The sequence below is a fragment of the Hemiscyllium ocellatum genome, chromosome 43 (assembly GCF_020745735.1).
Source record: "Hemiscyllium ocellatum isolate sHemOce1 chromosome 43, sHemOce1.pat.X.cur, whole genome shotgun sequence".
Taxonomy (NCBI): Eukaryota; Metazoa; Chordata; class Chondrichthyes; order Orectolobiformes; family Hemiscylliidae; genus Hemiscyllium; species Hemiscyllium ocellatum.
Genome location: NC_083443.1, coordinates 6,749,912 through 6,771,177, shown reverse-complemented (window position 1 = coordinate 6,771,177; position 21,266 = coordinate 6,749,912). Strand labels below are relative to the sequence as shown.

Here is a 21,266-nt window from a genome sequence, read left to right as displayed (position 1 = left end):
CTGGATACAGAATTGGCTGGTTGACAGAAGACAGCGAGTGGTAGTGGAAGGAAAGTATTCTGCCTGGAAGTCAGTGGTGAGTGGTGTTCCACAGGGCTCTGTTCTTAGGCCTCTACTCTTTGTAATTTTTATTAATGATTTGGATGAGGAAATTGAAGGATGGGTTAGCAAGTTTGCAGACGACACAAAGGTTGGAGATGTCGTTGACAGTATAGAGGACTGTTGTAGGCTGCAGCGGGACATTGACAGGATGCAGAGATGGGCTGAGAGGTGGCAGATGGAGTTCAACCTGGGTAAATGCAAAGTGATGCATTTTGGAAGGTCAAACTTGAAAGTTGAGTACAGGATTAAAGACAGGATTCTTGGCAGTGTGGAGGAACAGTGGGATCTTGGTATGCAGGTACATAGTTCCCTTAAAATTGCCACCCAAGTGGACAGGGTTGTTAAGAAAGCATATGGTGTTTTGGCTTTCATTTAACAGGGGGTTTGAGTTTGAGTCGTGAGATCCTGTTGCAGCTCTACAAACTTTGGTTAGACCGCACTTGGAATACTGTGTCCGGTTCTGGTCGCCCTATTATAGGAAAGATGTGGATGCTTTGGAGAGGGTTCAGAGGAGGTTTACCAGGACGCTACCTGGAATGGAGGGCTAATCTTACGAAGACAGGTTGACTGAGCTCGGACTTTTTTCATTGGAAAAAAGAAGGAAGAGAGGGGACCTAATTGAGGTGTACAAGATAATGAAAGGCATAGAGTTGATAGCCAGAGACTATTTCCCAGGGCAGAAATAGTTAACACGATGGGTCATAATTTTAAGCTGTTTGGCAGAAAGTATAGAGGAGATGTCAAAGGTGGGTTCTTTATGCAGAGAGTTGTGAGAGCATGGAATGCATCGCCAGCAGCAGTTGTGGAACCGAGGTCACTGGGGACATTTAAGAGACTGCTGGACATGCATGTGGTCACAGAAATTTGAGGGTCCATACATTACCTTACATTAGGATCAATGGTCAGCACAACATCGTGAGCTGAAGGGCCTGTCCTGTGCTGTACTGTTCTATGTTCTAAAGCATTTGACGTGACAGACTGGTCTAAACGTAAAAGCCTTTGGGGTACAGGGTAATGTCAGTTTGGATCCAAAGTTGGCTTAGTAACAGGAAATAAAGGGTAATGGTCGATGGCTGCCCTTGTAAATGGAAAGCTGTTTCAAGTGGTGTTCTGCAGGAGTTGATATTGGGACCCGTGCTGTTTGTTTTATACGTTAATGATTTGGACCAGAACGTGGGGGCCACAATTGGGAAATGTGCAGGTGACACAAAAAATGGCCATGCAGTGGATAGTATAGAAGATAGTGCAAGCTCCAAAATGATATAGATGAATTGAGCGAATGGGTAGGGAGTTCATTCCTGTCAGCTGGCAGATGGAGTTCAACTCATCAGAGTGTGAGGTAATGCACTTAGGGCGCTCTAACAGTAAAAGGGGATGCACAGTAACAGGAATATACTGAGGGTTAGATGAACTGAAAGATATTGGTATGCAAGTGCAAAGGTAGAAATACGGGTAGGATTAAGTAGGCATACAGAATGCTTTTCTTCATTGAAAGAGGTATAGAAGACAAAAGTAATGATGAAACTGAGGCCACACTGGAGTATTGTATGCAGTTCTGGTCGCCACATTTCAGGAAGGATGTAATTGCTCCAGGGAGAGTGTAGGGAAGATTGTTTCCATGGTTAGAAAATTGTACCTACAAGGGGAGACTGGGGAATTTCATTTTCCTTGGAACAAAGAAGGCTAAGGAGTGACATGATTGAGGTATGTAAAATTGAGAGGGGGAGTGTTGCAGTAGATAGGTGGAACCTGTTTCTGTTGGCAGAGACTTCAAAAAACAGGGATCATCGATTCAAGCTAAATGGCAGAAGGATTAGAGAGGACGTGAAGAAAGATATTTCTACGCAGAGGGTGGTGATATCTGAATTGACAGTGGAGGCAGAGACCTTAACCTCTTTAAAATTACCTGGATCTGTACCTTAAGTGCTATAGGCTGCATGGCTATGGACTGTGTGCAAGAAGATAGGATTGGAAAGGGCATCTGGGTGTCTTTGGATCAGCACTAAACAGCTGTCTTATCCCAGTAATTACTCTTGTGAACCTTGGTTATGCTGGCTTCCAACGGTAGGGAGACAAAAATGTACACAATATACACTGGATGTGGCCTCACCAAAGTCCAGCACAGTTGCAGCTGGGCCTCTTTACTCATGTGTTCCAAACCATCTCATGTACTCCAAACCATTTTCGGCAAAGGTCAACGTATCATTTCCTTTCCTGTTTACTTGTTATACTTACATGTTAACACTGTTCTATGTTTGGAGACACCATCAAGTATTCACCATTTTAAAAATGATTGATTTTGCCAATGCAAAAATACAGAAATTACCTCAGCTTCATCTGCAGCTTTCTTATTAGTGCAATTAACCTGTCTATACCTCTCTGCAGATACATTTTTGCTTCTTTCTCATCTTGCTTACCCATCTATATTTACTCAGTTCCTTCATCCATGAAATTAATGTAGTTTGTAAATGGCTGAGGCCCACACACTGTTCCTTGCACAACCCCACTATTAACAGTGTGCCAACCTAGAAATGACCCATTTATTCTTTAGCTGTTTTCTGTCCCTTATTCGTTCTCTGTCCATGCTACCTTCAAATGGTGTGAGTCAGATTTTTGCAGAAACTATCATATTAGGTGTGTTTGAACAGTCAAATTATACTGCTCTGCATAATCACCTGATTTTCTAAGTTTCTAAGACTTAATTTTATTTCAGTATCTTTTCAAAGACTGATGCCAGGTCAACTGGTCATATATGTTCTGTTTTCTCTCTTCCTCCTTTCTTGAAATAGTGTATTTGGTACCTTCAAATCCACTGGGACCAATCCAAAATCCAATATATTTTGGAAGATCACAACAAATGCGTTGACTATCTCTGCAGGCACCCCTTGTGGAACCTTAAGATGTAAACCATTGGGTCATGGGATTAGTTGACTTTTGGTCCTATTAGTTTTTCTAGTGCTTTTGCTTTACTGAATTTTGTTGTTTAAAGTTCCTTGCTTAAATTAGATCCCTTTTTGTCCATTTACTCTGTCCTTTGGCTTCTAAAAACACTACCACTCTCAGACCTTGTACTCTTGGCAACAGTTAAACTACTTTTAATCGAATGCTAACCCCATTGACTTTAGTTTGACACACATGGATCACTTTCCATGTGGAGTTTTTAATTTCTCAGCGGAATTCTCATCCCAGTATCATGTTATGAGACCTTCTGTTTTTCTAAATTTTGTCATTACTTGTTTATTGCCCTCAAGTTTTGGACTCTCCCACCCCAGGGAAAAGGCCTGAGGTTGGGGGTATCCAGAGCTGGAGGGCAGAGATAGTGTAAATTACAAGTTGCAATTCAAATATATTTAATCCTGGCCTTGATTTGTTTAATCAAAATCTTCTTTTACTTCTCAATGATTCAAAAGTCTCTGCAATTTGTGTAGTACACCATATGATTGTTGTTGACAGCAATACAGGATTTTACCAAATTGAGCTATTCATAAGGGTGAAAATAAAGGGTCGAGATGAATGGGTTAAAATTAGTTTTTCTATGTGAATTAAATAGTCAAATGAGAGGATAGTCTCTTACCTGTTTTTCATCAGATCAGACTATCCAAGAAATAATATATTTCAGCTAAAATGTACCTCAGTAAAGAGGAAAGATTCTGATAGAGGTATAAGCCAGCCATGGCTAATCAAGGAGATTAAAGTGTCAATTAATTTGAAAGAAAATGTATCTGAGGATACAAAAATTAATGATAGCCCAGAACACTGGGATAAATTCACAATCCAGCAAAACTGACTAAAAGATAATAATGAGGAAATACGCATGATTGGAAACTAGTGAGGAATATAAAAACTGATAATAAGAGCTTCTTGAAATGTATAAGATGGAGAGCACGGTCAAAGTGAACATAGGCCTTGAGAAAATGAATTTGGGGTGAGAGTTATGAGGAACAAGAAAACATCAGAGCAGTTAAAACAGATGTTTTGCATCGATTCTTATGGTGGAGGATACTTCAAGCATCCCATTAATGCTGAAGAATGCAGAGGAGAAATTGAGTACCATTATAGAATAGTGTTAGACAAACTGATGGAACTGAAGACAGGCTGGTCCTCTGGCTCTAAAGGCTTCCATCCCAGTATCGTGAAAGAGGTAACGGCAGGGATAATGGATGCATTGGTTATAATTTCTAAATATCCTTGGATTCTGGAGAAGTACCACCGGTTTGGAAGGCTGCCAGTGTGACTCCCTATACAAAAATGGAGGGAGTCATAAAAACGGTAACTGTATGCTGATTGTTGGACGAAAGTTGGAATTAATTATTAAGAAAGTAATAGCACATTTAGAAAATCATAATTTAATCAAGCAGGGTCAACATGGTTTCGTGAAAGGGAGATGGTGTCTGACCTATTTATTAGAATATTCCGAGATATCTCAACCACAGCAGATAGAAGGGAAGAGGTACATGCATTGTGTTTGGACTTCCAGAAGGTGTTCAACAAGGTGCCTCATAAAAGATTAAGTTGAGATAAGAGCATACACTGTTGGAGGTAGTATATTGACATGCATAGAGAATGAGCTAATGAGTAGAAAATAGCAAATGGGAATAATGAGTTTGGCAACCTGTAACCAGTGAGTTCCACTGGGATCAGTACTGGGATCACATCTCTTCACTATATATATTAACAACTTGGAGCAAGGAAGCAAATATACTGTCAACAAATATATCGATGACAGAAAAATAGGTGTAAAGTCGAGTTACAAGAGGTGTACAGACAGTTTAAAGAGAGACACAAACTTGATTGAGTTTTTTAAAGAAGTAACAAAGAGGATTGATGAAGGCAGAGCGATGGACAGGATCTATATGGACTTCAGTAAGGCATTTAAGAAGGTTCCCTGTGGGAGACTGGTTGACATAGTTACACCTGTTGTTGTGGTTCTGTTCGCCGAGCTGGAAGTTTTTGCAAACGTTTCGTTCCCTGGCTAGAACACCAGAACTGCGAAAAGAGGAAGAGGAACACCTATACAAGGTATTCGCCAAAAACGGATACCCACGCAACTTTATCACCAGATGCCTAAGAGATAGACCACGGAACGAGGACCTGCCACAACCAAAAGGACTAGCCACACTACCATACGTCAGGAGCGTCTCAGAACTGACAGCCAGACTACTGCGACCCTTAGGACTCATAACAGCACACAAGCCAACTTCCTCACTCAGACAACAACTCACTAGAACAAAGGACCCAATAGCCAGCACGAGCCAAACTAACGTAGTTTACAAAATACCATGCAAGGACTGCACAAAACACTATACAGGAAGACAGCTAACAATCCGCATCCATGAACATCAGCTAGCCACAAAACGACACGACCAGCTATCCCTAGTAGCCATACACTCAGACAACCAGGAACATGAATTTGACTGGGAAAACACTACCATCATAGGACAAGCCAGACAGAGAACAGCCAGGGAATTCCTAGAGGCATGGCATTCATCCACAAACTCCATTAACAGACACATGGACCTGGACCCCATATACGAACCACTACAGCTGAAACTGACACCCGGAAGCGGCAAGAACATCCATCAACAGACACATCGACCTGGACCCCACATACAAACTACTACAGCTGAAACTGACACCCGAAAGCGGCAAGAACAAACCACTATAAATACCGGAAGAAACATCACAGCAGCGCTTCACAGGAGGCTCCAATAGCACTGATGATGTTCCCTAGCCAGGGAACGAAACGTTTGCAGCAAAAACTTCCAGCTCGGCGAACAGAACCACAACAACGGACACCCGAGCCGCAAATCTTCAACCAGACTTTAAATAGTTACATCTAATGCACAGAACTAGCCATTTGGATACAGAACTAGCTCAAAGGTAGAAGACAGGATGATGGTGGAGAGTTGCTTTTCAGACTGGAGGCCTATGGCCAATGAAGTGCCACAAGGATCAGTGCTGGGTCCACTTTTTTTTTCTCGTTTATACACATCTGAATGTGAACGTAAGAGGTACTGTTAGTACGTTTGCAGATGACACCAAAATTGGAGGTGTAGTGGACAGCAAAGAAGGTTACCCCTCAGATTACAATGGGATCTTGACCAGATGGGCCAACAGGCTGAGGAGGGGCAGATGGAGTTTAATTTAGATAAATGTGAAGTGCTGCAATTTGGAAAAGCAAATGAGAGTATGATTTATACATTTAATGGTAAGATCCTAGGGAGTGTTACTGAACAAAGAGACCTTGGAGTGCAGATTCATAGCTCATTGTAAGTAGAGTCACAGGTAGGCAGGATAATGAAGAAGGCGTTTGGTATGCTTTTCTTTATTGGTCAGAGCATTGAGTAAAAGAGTTGGGGGGGGTCATGTTGCTGCTGTACAGGGCATTGGTTAGGCCGCATTTGGAATATCGCATGCAATTCTAGTATCCTTCCTAGTGGAAGGATGTTGTGAAAGTTGAAAGGGTTCAGAAAAGATTTACAAGAATTTTGCCAGAGTTGGAGGATTTGAGCTATGGGGAGAGGCTGAATAGGCTGGCGCTGTTTTCCCTGGAACTTCGGAGGCTGAGGGGTGACCTTACATAGGTTTATAAAATTGAGGGGCATGGATAAGATAAATAAACAAATTTCCCTGAGATGTGGGAGTCCAGAACTAGGGGACATAGGTATAGGGTGAGAGGGGAAAGATATAAAAAGGACTGAACGGGCAACTTTTTTCACACACACGGTGGCACATGTATGGAACGAGCTGCCAGAGGAAATGGCGGAGGTTAGTACAATTGCAGCATTTAACAGGCTTGTGAATAGATATATGAATAGGCAGGGTTCAGAGGGATATGTGACAAGTGCTGGCAAATAGGATTATATTAGTTTGGGCTAGCCGGTCGGCATGGGCGAGTTGGACAGAAGGGTCTGTTTCCATGCTTACCTCTCTATGACGCTGACTCTATATTGATAGGTCAAGTAAATGGGCAAGAAGTTAGCACATGGAGTACATGTGGGAAAACGTGAAGGTGGTCACTTTGGAAAGGATAAAAAAGAACAGTTTCGTTAACTTGAGAAAAAACCTGCAGCAAGCCAAAACACGCAGATTTGCTGGTAACCAGGATGAAGATGGCACATTCAATGTTTATGATGTACATAAGCTTTTAATAAATAGGAGCAGGGTGCACCATTCAGTCCCACACCTCTGTTTCATCATTCATTAAGGCTGTTCTACCTTAACAACACCTTCCTGCGTGATGTCCCTTTTTGTTTAGTTTCTGAAAATCTGTCTGCCTCTCATTTGAATATACTCAACGACTGAGCACCTGCAGTTCTCAAGAAATGGGAATCCCAAAGAATAACAATTGTAAATGTAACCCCTTGTTCTGAGGCTGTGATCCCAAATTCTGAAAGTGTATGCAGTATTCCAGAAGTGGACACACCAAGGCCCTGTACAGCATCTGTAAATTGTCTTTACCGTAGTACCCTAATCTACTTCTATTATCGGATAATATGCCATTATCTTCCTCCTTGATTGCTGTACCGACATATTAACTTTGAGATCCCTGTGCAAGGACACACATCTCTTTGAATTTTTCCGTCAGCATTTTAAACAAAATAAATCTGCTCTTCACAGTGGATCACTTCATACTTTATTCCATTTACCATGATCTTGCCCATTCATTTAAACCTGCCTACATTCCTTTGCAGCCTCTGTATCCTTGCCACCACTTTCACACTGACTTAGCTTCATCAGCAAGCCTGGATACATTATACTTGATTCTTCCCCCTCATTGATAGATTATAAATAGCTGGGACCCAAGCAGCAATTCTTGCATTTTCCTGTTAGCTGCAGTCTGGCAATGTGATTCTCTGCTTTGTCCATTAACCTAATCTGTGGTATGAATTTACAAAGAATTATTGATGTCATAAGTGATTAGAAAAAATTCAAATGGACTTGAAAGTAAGCAAATTAAAAGTAATCCATGTGGGACCTAAAATGTATAGAGTACTTGATCAATAGCTAAAAACAGTGGAGGAGCAAAGAGGCTTTGGAGTTCAGGTACATTAAATGGAACGGAAAAGCATCAAAAATAATGGAATGCTGGCCTTCATATCTATGAACACGACATAACAGAAAGAGAGATGCTTCAGCTGTAATAACATTATTCAAACCATGAGTTGTCTGATCAGTTTTAGGAACCACACTTTAGGTGACAGAGATTGCCGTTGAAGGAATACAGTATAAGTTTACCTGAATTAAATAACTTGAGTATTTACATAAATTAGCTTTATATTCCTTGGAATGTAGAAGGTTCAGGGTGTTAAGGAGTGCACCTGATTGGGGAGGCTTGGTTGAGAGTTCGTAATCCCAAAAAAAGCCAAATGTTTTAGCAGTGTAATTAGGAAATTCTAATTATGAAGACTTTTTTTCAAATTTTAGAATTCTCCTCTGCAAATAATGATTGATGTTTGATCTGAGAGAGGTTTTCATGGACCAATCAAAGGTGGTAAGAGAGAGAGAGAGAATAAAGTTGCAGATCATCATGATGATGCTGCATATTGGAACCTCCCTGAGACTAATTGGCCTATTGCTCCTCTTTATGTTCCTACTATATTACCCCTAACTTCATGAGCTCCAATCTAGTATAAATAATCCCTTGCATGGGACCATACCCAGTATGTTCTACATGTGACTCCAGACCCACAGTTTTTGCTGTGACTCCTTGCTTAACTCTTAACTATCCTCTGGGCAATTAGGGATGGTCAATAAATGCTGGTTGAGCCAGTGATGATGTCATGCTATGAAAAATGTTTTACAGCTTCATAAGCAATGCAATTATTTGAGCTGCAGTGTGAAACCAAGAACACTTCAGTGTAGAATATTCAACATCAGTAATATTGTGACCTCATAAATGATCTCGTTGTAAACCAAACTAGTCAATTTACTTGACCCTTCAAATGAAGAACTTGCCAAAGAATTTCATTATTTACAGCCTTTTACTTTAACACTAATCCAAACCAATGCAAATTACACATGAATGAGCAGGCTAATGATGCTTCAAATAAATGTAAATCGTCAATATACAAAGGTGCATCGTGCCACCAGATCACTCCCTGAACACACATCCAATGATACAGCTAGTTTGTTTCTCAATTTGTTATTTTCTTAATTCATGCAGTTCAAGGGCCCAATGGACAACAGTTTTCACTTTGAGTTGATTGGGTGCAATAATCATCACTTCTACAAACGCACTGTTTCTCTAGCTGTGACACTCCTGATTATATAACTTCCCAGATTTTCTTTTGAACTGAACAACCAATAACACCCTGGTTCAAAGTTTTGGCCTATTCTGGGAAAACATTCACCTCTCGATGATTGGAGTTCTTTTAGAGTTCACGAGATGTTAGATTTTTATTAGCCTGCTTGCACGGTATCTCTTGGAGCTCCTGTCTTCTTTTCTTCCCAACCAGAAAGCTAGCTGCCTCCTGCAAATGATTTGCTCCTTCCTGCAAGAGATCCCTTCTCCCCACCCCACCCCCACCCCATTTGTCTGTTTTCGTTATATATGTATCAGTATGCTGATCACCTTTGTCCTTCAGCTCCTTTGTGTCCCTCATTTGTGTCTACCAGCCCCACAGCTTTTAATTTCCTTCATGTTGGTCGTGTTTTCCAGTCAAGCTGCATGGAGCAATATTCCTATCTTTCCACAAATTAATTTGGTTTGACTTATTTATTGACTCATGTATTTTGTTACAAAGTGAGAAGTGTTTCATAGTGTTGTCACTGTCCAATTCCTCCTCAAAACACCAAAAAATAGAACACTAAGGCAGAAAAAGAAAGAAATAGTGTTCAACTTTACAGTCCTCCTTGTTCAGAGCCCCACCATTCTCACTGTGCCACTGCTGCTGGAGTGAGTGTCGCCCTACTCTTCAGTGCTATCTCACCTCCACTGGCATCCTTGCTGGATCTTGTAAATGCAGCTGGCACTGATGCTGCTGGGTACTGCACTGGCTGAAACGTGACTGCTGCTGCCATGAGTCTGTGCTGGACGCAGGCAGCACCAGGAACTGAAAGTTGCAACAGGCATGAATCAGCAGTAGGACCACCTTGTCAATGCAGAAGCACTGGGGTCACCTTGGAGTCCACAGTGGACTCACTCGCTGCTGCCGATGATAGTCCCTTTGCAAATTCTTGGATCCTTATTTACTTATGACAAGATGGTAAGCCAGCATTCTTAATTCTGCAAGAAATGAACCATCAGTGACTTGAAAATTCTTGGCACGTTTCAAGAATGACCTGTGATCTTCAACATTATCAGCTGTCCATTTAGCCTGCACTTTCAACTCCATTGTCTTTGTTATAATTAATGAATGATTTTAAACACCAAAATGGAAACTGAAAGTTGCAGTGTCGGTACGAAACAAAATGGTACCATTGCATTCTCAGCTGAAAATCACACGTGAGCATTTGATCAGCTTATTGGCAAATATTACTGGAGTAGGCAGTCACTTAACAAAGTAAAATAAACCCATACTGCAACCAGTCTTTGTCCAGTGCCCTATTCAATCTCTTATTTTTAAAATAGTTGCTGTGGGATTCCATTGACAAATCTAGTGTTTTGTGTAAATGAGCGTTTTTGCATTGTAAAATGCATACTTGAGTAGGGAGTGTGGGCATATTTTTGATCTTGGCAGCATCAGGCATGAATGTGTTCCCTCCACCCATCATTACCCTTGTGCCTGGATCTTATTCAGGTGGGTAAGCATCAGAGGTGGGCAGCATTGGCTGTTCTATCTCCTCCAATCCACCAGATTGCAAACTTAGCATCTCTGCATGTAGCAGTGTGCTGCTTCCACAAGGCATACAAAGGTTAATTTTTCATCAGATGTTGTATAAAAGTATGTATTCATCCTGCAAAACAATGTTCTTTATTTCCAGGTGCTGTTGGTTATATGGGAACAAGTGCCTTTGTCCGAAAGATCTACACCAATGTGAAAATTGACTAATGGAAGGCCAGACTCCCAGGGAGCTGAGGATCACTTACTGCTTTTTGTTCATTCAGCTGGAACTTGCACAGTTTAAACTGCAAGGAGACATTGGGTTAACACTGGGTAAAGTGTGGGTTCCATTCATGGAAGCTTAAAGCAACATTTGTTTCCTTTGATCCTGAGCTCGTATTGACTGCTTTAACCAACTGTTCAGCAAAACGCTTGGATTATATGCAGTAAGCATTACTACAATACAGTGCTAATCTTCCCACATAAAACATAGCTTATTAATGAAGAATAGACTAGCTCTCTTCAATGAAGAGGACAAACAGTTTATTTAAAATCATTTGTTCCATTGAGGAGGGAAAAATCTGACTAGTTTAAAGTTATTCAAGCCTCCATTCTGAGATAGTTACCTTTCAAGTGGATCAGAGAGGTGGCTATTGAAAAACTGAACATTCTGGTTTTTGTGACCGTTACCCAAACCTGCTATGTTTTTGTACTTTATAAATGGGAGCTTATTGCATTTATTTTAATTTTTAAATCTGATACAGTTTATATACTATCTTCAGAAATAGGATGCACCTCAGTCATGATTATAATTGGACCAACTCAATATCTGTATCTAAAAGCCAAGTCTGTGATACGTTATAAATTAGTTCTCAGCTTCAGTCCATCCAAAGAGTGAAGACTAAGGACAGAGATGATCATCTGCACTGAAATTCACAGTAGTTAGCATATAAAACAAACTGGGAGTATGCATTTTGAAAGGCTGGTGGTCTGTTAATGGTTTTTATTAGAAAGATCTAAGTGAAATATTTTAATTGGACGTATAAACTGATTTTTCTTTGTTTTGTTTTCCTTCTCTCCAAGAGTTAGTCTTGCAGCTTAGTCTTGTTTTATGTTGCGGTGGGAATGAAGGCTTTACTTAAGATAATATGAAAGGGGGTAATAAATGTATATAACCTTATAATGTAACTTTAGGCGTAGAACCCAAATTTATTTGGATGTACAGATTTATTACATAGTACTTTTTCTGATAACAAATTAATTTGGTGTATAAATGTGTGACAATTTTTTGGGTGGCTTTTTACATCTTGCCTGCCATTGCATGAAAATGGTATCTCCATTATACGTGTGGACGTTACTCTGACTTCTTTAGTATTTTTCCAATTCTGTCTCTGAAGGCTCAACAAAATTGTAATTTAGGACCTAAAATTTTGTTAATCCGACCTGAGCACTCAACACGTGCATCATCTGGAGCGTTACTGCTTGAAGGAATGTTCAGGAATAATGAAAACAATAAAAACTTTTCAGACATAAGATTTGCTGTCCTCCTTAAAGTGAAATGGTTGCTCACAGAATACAAACTGATGCCATGAGAAATAGGTCTTTGGTATTACAAATCTCACCCACAAAGAGAGTTGCTGGAAAACATGAAGGTGTTTGACAGGATTGAGGCCTTATTATAACACAATGAAAGGAAGAACCAGTGAAGGTGAAAAGTAAAGTGGTAAATTTGCCATAGTCCACAGGGACTTTGCATTCATAAACTCACCACCATTTATCACCAATGAATTAAATTTGAGGGTCACCACACATCAGGCAAGGTTGAAAAGGCAGGGCTTCCATTGGTGGCTTCAGTTGCTATGGGAACTAAACCTCTTAGAATCTGTTAGAAATTCTTTGAGGAAGTAACTTGCAAGTTAGAAAAAGGAGAGCCAGTGGATGTGATCTATTTGGATTTCCAGAAGGCCATTGATAAGATGCCATATGGGAGGCTGCTAAATAAGATAAGCCCATTGTGTTAGGGCCAAGATACTGGCGTGGATAGAGGATTGGCTGACTGGTAGAAAATAGGGAGTAGGGATAGAGTCATAGAAATGTACAGCACGGAAACGGACCCTTCGGTCCAATCTATCCATGCCGACCAGATATCCCAACCCACTCTAGTCCCACCTGCCAGCACCTGGCTCCTATCCCTCCAAACACTTCCTATTCATATACCCATCCAGCTACCTTATAAATGTTGCAATTGTCCTAGCCTCCACCACTTCCTCTTGCAGCTCATTCCATACACGGACCACCTTCTGCGTGAAAAAGTTGCCCCTTCGCTCCCTTTTCTATCTTTCCCCTCTTGCCCTAACCCTATGCCGTCTAGTTCTGGACTCCCCGACCCCAGGAAAAGACTTTATTTATCCTATCCATGCCTCACATAATTTTGTAAACCTCTATAAGGTCACCTCTCGGCCTCCGACGTTCCAGGGAAAACAGCCCCAGCCTGTTTCAGCCTCTCCCTGTAGCTCAGATCCTCCCACTCTGGCAACATTCTTGTAAATCTTTTCTGAACCCTTTCAAGTTTTACAACATCTTTCTGATAGGAAGGAGACCAGAATTGCAAGCAATATTCCAACAGTGGCCTAACCAATGTCCTGTACAGCCACAACATGACCTCCCAACTCCTGTACTCAATACTCTGACCAATAAAGGTAAGCATACCAAACATCGTCTTCACGATCCTATCTCTCTGCAATTCCACTTTCAAGAAACTATGAACTTGCACTCCAAGGTCTCTTTGTTCAGCAACATTCTCTAGGACCTTACCATTAAGTGCTGCTAAGTATAAGCCCTGCTAAGATTTGCCTTCCTAAAATGCAGCACCTCAAATTTATCTGAATTAAACTCCATCTGCCACTTCTCAGCCCATTGGCCCATCTGATCAAGATCCTGTTGTAATCTTTCTCGCTGTCCACTACACTTCCAATTTTGGTGTCATCTGCAAACTTACTAACTATATATCTCCAAATCATTTATATAATGACAAAAAGTAGAGGACCCAGCACCAATCCTTGTGGCACTCCACTGGTCACAGGCCTCCAGTCTGAAAAGCAACCCTCCACCACCACCATCTGTCTTCCAACTTTTGAGCCAGTTCTGTATAAAGGAGTCTTTTTCAGGATGCAGCCAGTGACTAGTGGAGTTCCACGTGAATTGGTGTTGGGACCACAACTATTCACGTTATACATTAACAATCTGAACAAAGGAACTTGAGTGCGTTGTTACTAAGTTTGCAGGAAATGGAAAGATAGGTGGAGAGAATGGACAGGTAGTGTTGAGATAAGTGGAGAGGTTGCAGAAGGATTGAGGCTAGGAGAGTGAGCAAAGAAGTGGCCGATGGAATACAATATGGGAAAACGAGAGGTTATACACTTGAGTCGGAAAAATGGAGGCATCGACTATTTTATAAAGGAGGAAATTCTTCGGAAATCTGAAGCACAAAGGGACTTGGAAGTCATAGTTCAGGATTCTGTTGAGGTTAACATGGGTTCAGTTGACAATTAGGAAGGCAAATACTATGTTAGCATTCATTTCAAGAGGGTAAAAATGTAAGAGCAGAGATTACTGCTGAACCTGTACAAGGCTCTGGTCAGACCACATATAGAATACTGGGAGCAGTTTTGAGTCCCATCTCTAAGGATGGATGTGCTGGTGTTTTAGGTGGTCCAGAGAAGTTTGCAAGAATGATTCCAGGAATGGAGAATTTGTCATATGAGGCGCAGTTGAGGACTCTGGGTTTGCACTTGATAAAATTTAGTCGGATGAAGGATCTGATTGAAATTTAGCTTGGATAGAGTAAAGATGGAGGTTGTTTCCACTAGCCGGAGAGACTATGACCTGAGCGCACATCCTCAGAGTGAAGGGATGACCCTTTAGTGATGAGGAATTTGTTCAGCCAAAGGATGGTGAATCTGTGGAGCCTGTCACAAGGTTGTGAAGGCCAAGTCATCAAGTGTTTTTAAGACGGAGATAGATTCTTGATTTGTAAGGGGGGCTTGGTTGAGAGAAGAAGGCAGTACAATGGGGTTGAGAAACATATTGGCCATGATCAACTAGTGGAGCAGTCCTGACAGGTGGATCAGCCTAATTTTGCTTCTGTATTTCAGTTTTATGTGAATGTGAGCTTACTCTAATTACTGCCCTGTCGAATACATATGTTTCCCTGCTGTTCAGTGGAATTTTTCAGCACACGAGCCCATTTCTTCAAACTCCTCTATGCTGGCTGGCAGAGAGACTCCCCACTTTATCCCATTTTAAATTTGTTTTCTCGATGTTAAATACTTTCAGTTTGCTATACTTTCAGTACTATTTGCCACAGTTTTACCTGTACTCTGTCTCTTCGTTAAGAACTTCCTGATCCCATCAAGTGACCTTATTGGCCCTAAACAAGTGAAGTCTCCAAATCTTCTAACATAATCCTTCGCTGAAGTAATTGGTAAGTATGATTAGATTAGGTTCCCTACAGTATGGAAACAGGCCCTTCAAGTCCACACCGACCCTCCGAAGAGTAATCAACCCAGATCCATTCCCCTACATTTACTCCTGACTAATGCACCAAACTATGGACAATTTAGCATGCCCAATTTACCTGGCTTGTACATCTTTGGATTATGGGAGAAACCCACACAGACGCGGAGAATGTGCAAACTCCACACAATAGTTGCCTGAGGCAGGAATCAAACCTGGTCTCTAGAACTGTGAGGCAGCAGTGCAAACCACTGTGCAATCCTATGATGTATAGCTCGCGTTCACAGTATTGGAAAGGTGATGGATGTTTGGACTGGTGGGAAGTAATTTAGTGATAACATTTAACTAGAAAGTGAGCTCTTGTATAAAGTTCTAGATTGCTTGCCTAGTAACACCACCTCTATGCCTCTCCATTCCACATTGTGTTGGATTTTAAACAGTTGATTTTGACAGTTAAATTGTCCACATTATGGTACTGAGCTGTTTTATGTTCTCAATGTGGAAGACCAATGAAAGTAAGGGCCCACGTGTTTAATGGTTAGCCAGAAAGTCTTGAGCCGGCCCATGCTCAAAACAGTCATGCACTATCAATGCATTGTGCTGCACTGGGGCCACTGGTACCAGGTAGAAAGCCAGAGGTGTCATTGTCCAGAGGAAGACTTGGATTGCTCAACGATCTAGCACATTGAGACTCAGTGAACTCATTATTGTCAGCTCATTGGAGAGACTGGGAGGGATATTAAAATAAATTGAGTTACCTAAAGATTGGGTTCAGTTGGATCAAACTTTAAAAGAATAGATGTGTGAGGGTTCGTCTGGGTGACACAACTGATAGCCCATCAAAATTAATGAAACATTTCAAAATGCTTCACTAGATCAGTGTAAAGCAAGGAATGATATTATATCACAAAAGGAATAATTAAGAGAGAACGTTTAAGCATATTTGAGTAGGAGTGTAAGGTGGAGCGATGGCGGGAGGGAATTTTAGAGCTATGCCACAAATGGTGGAGCAATTAAAGACCAGTGTGAGAAGTATGCAGGAACCTGAGGGTTCCAGGGCTGCAGGAGACTGTAGATATAGGAAGGGTAGAGGCAGTAAAGAGGAATGAAAATCAGGGTGAGAATTATAAAATTGTGGATTTTATAGCATAAGGTCTTAGTTAAGCAGTGAACATTGGGAGGATGAGGGAACTGGAGTTCATGTAAATTGGCACACCCATGGTAGAATTTTCAATGCCATCAAGTTTATGGAAAGCAGGATGTGGGCGACCAGCCACGGGTGTGTTGAGATTAGATTGCCCTTCAGCCCAACTAGTCCACACCAACCCTCTGAAAGGTAACACAACCAGACCCATTCCCCCTACCTAACTCTACAGATAATTTAGCAGGAGGTTGAACAGTTCATAAAGTGCTCCCACGAGGAGGTTGAACAGTTCATAAAGTGCTCCGACGAGGAGGTTGAACAGTTCATAAAACTCACCCTGAATAACTTCTCTTTCCAATCCTCCCACTTCCTCCAAACTAAAGGAGTTGCCATGGGCACCTGCATGGGCCCCAGCTATGCCTGTCTCTTTGTAGGGTATGTGGAGCAGTCCATCTTCCGCAACTACACTGGCACCACCCCCCACCTTTTCCTCCGCTACATCAATGACTGTATCGGCGCTGCCTCGTGCTCCCACGAGGAGGTTGAACAGTTCATCAACTTTGCCAACGCCTTCCATCCCAACCTCAAATTCACCTGGACTGACTCAGACTCCTCCCTCCCCTTCCTAGACCTTTCCATTTCTATCTCGGGCGACCGACTCAACACAGACATCTACTATAAACCGACTGACTCCCACAGCTACCTGGACTACACCTCCTCCCACCCTGCCCCCTGTAAAAACTCCATCCCATATTCCCAATTCCTTCGTCTCCGCCGCATCTGCTCCCAGGAGGACCAGTTCCAATACCGTACAGCCCAGATGGCCTCCTTCTTCAAGGACCCCAGATTCCCCCCAGACGTGATCGATGATGCCCTCCACCGCATCTCCTCCACTTCCAGCTCCTCCGCCCTTGAGCCCCGTCCCTCCGACCGCCACCAAGACAGAACCCCACTGGTTCTCACCTACCACCCCACCAACCTCCGTACACAGCGTATCATCCGCTGTCATTTCCACCAACTCCAAATGGACCCCACCACCAGGGATATATTTTCCTCCCCTCCCCTATCAGCGTTCCGCAAAGACCACTCCCTTCGTGACTCCCTCGTCAGGTCCACACCCCCCACCAACCCAACCTCCACTCCCGGCACCTTCCCCTGCAACTGCAGGAAATGCAAAACTTGCGCCCGCACCTCCTCCCTTACTTCTCTCCAAGGCCCCAAGGGATCCTTCCATATCCGCCACAAATTCACCTGCACCTCCACACACATCATCTATTGCATCCGCTGCACCCGATGTGGCCTCCTCTTTATTGGGGAGACGGGCCGCCTACTTGCAGAACGCTTCGGGGGACACCTCTGGGACGCCCGGATCAACCAACCCAACCACCCCGTGGCTCAACACTTTAACTCTCCCTCCCACTCCACCGAAGACATGCAGGTACTTGGACTCCTCCATCGCCAGAACATAACAACACGACGGTTGGAGGAAGAGTGCCTCATCTTCCGCCTGGGAACCCTCCAACCACAAGGGATGAACTCAGATTTCTCCAGTTTCCTTATTTCCCCTTGTCTCAGTTGATTCCCTTGAACTCAGCACCCCCCTCCTAACCTCTCTGCCCCCACCCCACTCAGGCCTATCACCCTCACCTTGACCTCCTTCCACCTATCACATCTCCATCGCCCCTCCCCCAAGTCCCTCCTCCCTACCTTTTATCTTAGCCTGCCTGGCACCCTCTCCTCATTCCTGATGAAGGGCTCTGGCCCGAAACGTCGAATTTCCTGTTCCTTGGATGCTGCCTGACCTGCTGCACTTTAACCAGCAACACATTTTCGGCTCTGATCTCCAGACCTCACTTTTTACTCGAAGATAATTTAGCACGACCAATTCCCCTAATCTTTGGACTTTGGGAGGAAACTGGAGCACCTGGAGGAAACCATGCAGACACTGGGAGAGTGTGCAAACTCCACACACACAGTGCCCAAGGCTGGAATCGAACCCAGATCCCGATCACTGTGCGGTAGCAGTGCTAACCACTGAGCCACCATGCCACCATGAGGTGCAACGTTGGAATAGTTGAGTCCAATAATAAGCCACCAAGGATCAAAATTCACCAAAGCTCTTTGCACCTTCCAAATCCACAAACACTTACATCGAGAAGGATAAGCAGCAGATACATGGGAACACCATCACCTGCAAATTCCCCTTGGAGACACTCACTGTCCTGACTTGGAAACATATCTCTATTCCTTCATTGTCACTGGGTCAAAGTCCTGGAATTCCCTCCCTAAAGGCTCTGTGGGTCAACTTACAGCAATTCAAGAAGGCAGCTCACCACCACCTTAAGGGCAACTAGAGATTGGTAATAAATGCTGGCCATCAGTGCCCACACTTCTCAAATGAATACAGAAGGGTGGCAATGGACTTGGACTTGTTCTGGCAGCTGAGATGGGTTAAGTCAGGTGAAATAATGGTGTAAATTGATGCAATGAGCTTTTCTTTTGCCCATTTTATATAATGTAATCATAGAATCCCTACAGTGTGGAAGCAGATCATTCAACCCATCAAGTCCACACTGATGAGAGATGAGTTTATTTAGAATTATGCTGTTGAAGGTGGATCTGTCATCAATAAGTAGGAGCCTGGCAAAGGCATCTTTTTATCCAGATATTCCATGGATGAGTGTAAGACCAGGGGGATGTTATTTGTCATAGACTTGTTGCACCAGTAGGGGAATTGCAAAGGATCAAGGCAGTTTAGTAGGCTGGAGTTGATGTGAGCCATGACTAACCTCTCAAAGCACTCCATAATTATTGCGGTCAGAGCTAGTAAGTGGTCCTCATTAAGGCACGCTGCGTGACTTTTTTTTGGCATTGGGATAATGGTGGTCTTCTTGAAGCAGATGGGGACTTCAGATTATAGTATGCAGTGGTTGGAGATGTCCACGAGTACTCCAGCCAGCTGGACCTTGCAGGATCTGAGTGCACGGCTGGGGACATCACGAGAGCCAGTCACTTTCCATAGGTTCACTCTCATGCAGGCTGATTTAATGTCCCAGGACCTGTATAAAGTAAGGCTTCAGGAGGAATCCTGAATCTCCTGGAAGCCAGTAGGTGTAGCTAAGCATTTGAGCTAGAGCTCGGGAAAACACCCTGGGAGCCCTGGATGAAGGCGCTCAGAGGAAGCTTGTGAACCACGAACAGTTTAATGTAGCAGCAAATGCACTGACAGAAGCTGACAAACAGTATTTCCTTGGTGCAGTTAAGCAAGATTAAACCTCAGAGAAACCCAAGTGCAGCACTACCTTGTGATAAAGCTTAAGTTGTTTGTGAGTATTCTGTAGCATTCAGGGGAGTATAATCTCAACAATGCAATGGTGAACCACTGAAGTAAAAAGGTCATTGAGAGAGTATCTGACAGAGTAGCTCTTGAGGGAGATTGAAAACCAGATTCTCAAAAGTGAACAATTGGAATAGGAAATTCGGTGACCCACAATCTAACTAATGTCTTCCTGTGTTGGGAACTCGATAGGATCTGTTTTCACCACATTTCTCCCCTGCTTAGATAGAGGGGAGACAACAGGCTAGTGTTATTATTGCTGGACTGTTAATCCAGAGACCCAGGTAATGTTCTGGGAGATGGCAGATGGTGGAATTTGAATTCAACAAAAATCTGGAATTATCGGAACTATAGGAAAGATGTTGTGAAACTTGAAAGGGTTCAGAAAATATTTACAAGAATGTTACCAGTGTTGGAGGATTTGAGCTACAGGGAGAGGTTGAATAGGTTAAAGCTGTTTTCCCTGGAGTGTCGGAGGTTGAGGGGTGACCTTATAGAGGTTGATAAAATCATGAGGGGCATGGATAGGATAAATAGACAAAGTCTCTTCCCTAGCATGGGGGGAGTCCAGAACCAGAGGGGCATAGGTTTAGGGTGAGAAGGGAAAGATATAAAAGAGACCGAAGGGGCACCTTGTAAGTCAGAGGGTGGTTCGTGTAGAATGAGCTGCCAGAGGATGTGGTGGAGACTGATACAATTGCAACAATTGAAAAGCATCTGGATGGGTATATGAATAGGAAGGGTTGGAGGGATATGGGTCGTGGGACTAGATTGGGTTTGGCGTGGACAGGTTGGACCAAAGGGTGTTTTTCCGTGCTGTACATCTTTATGACTCTAAGAGTCTCATGATGACCATTGAATCTATTGTTGGAAAAACACATTTGGTTCACATTTGTCCTTTACGAAAGGAAACTGTCATCTTTGCCTACATGTGACTCCAGACCCACAGCAATGTGTACTGCCCTCTGGCAATTAGGATGGACAGTAAATGCTGGCCCAGCCAGTGATGCCTTCATCCCATGAATGAATGAAAATAAGAATGGAGCCAGATGAGAGCAATCCCACACAGTTGAAAGAAAGAGAAACATTGGAGGTGATCACTGCCTCAAATACTGCAGCAGACAGGTGGATCAGGGCAAGGGAGAGTTTACCTGTGCCTCAGTCACGTGGCATAAAATATTAAAGGATATGGGCAGGCAGGAAGTGGTGAGAGGACAGCAAGATTGAATTGAGGGATATGCATAAACCTGAGAAGTGAAATTAGGTTTCATGGGAGCAGAAGTACTTAACCTACCCAGTGCATTGCAGCTGCTCTCCATTACAATGTGGATGCTTCCCTCAACGTCATTACTTAGCCTCATCATTCCTAAATAAATGATATCCTATAACCCTGTTTGAGCCT

The 21,266-nt window shown here is 42.8% G+C and overlaps 1 protein-coding gene across 1 annotated transcript in view; it reads left to right on the top strand.

Annotated features, from left to right (window-relative positions):
• The window catches only part of tm9sf3 (transmembrane 9 superfamily member 3), a 144,881-nt gene extending 132,480 nt beyond the window's left edge, over positions 1-12,401 (top strand). The window contains exon 15 of the mRNA XM_060854284.1: positions 11,029-12,401. Within this exon, the coding sequence (XP_060710267.1) occupies positions 11,029-11,096 (68 nt within the window). The 3' untranslated portion in view covers positions 11,097-12,401. The remainder of the gene's footprint in view (positions 1-11,028) is intronic.
• The last annotated feature ends 8,865 nt before the right edge of the window (positions 12,402-21,266 follow it).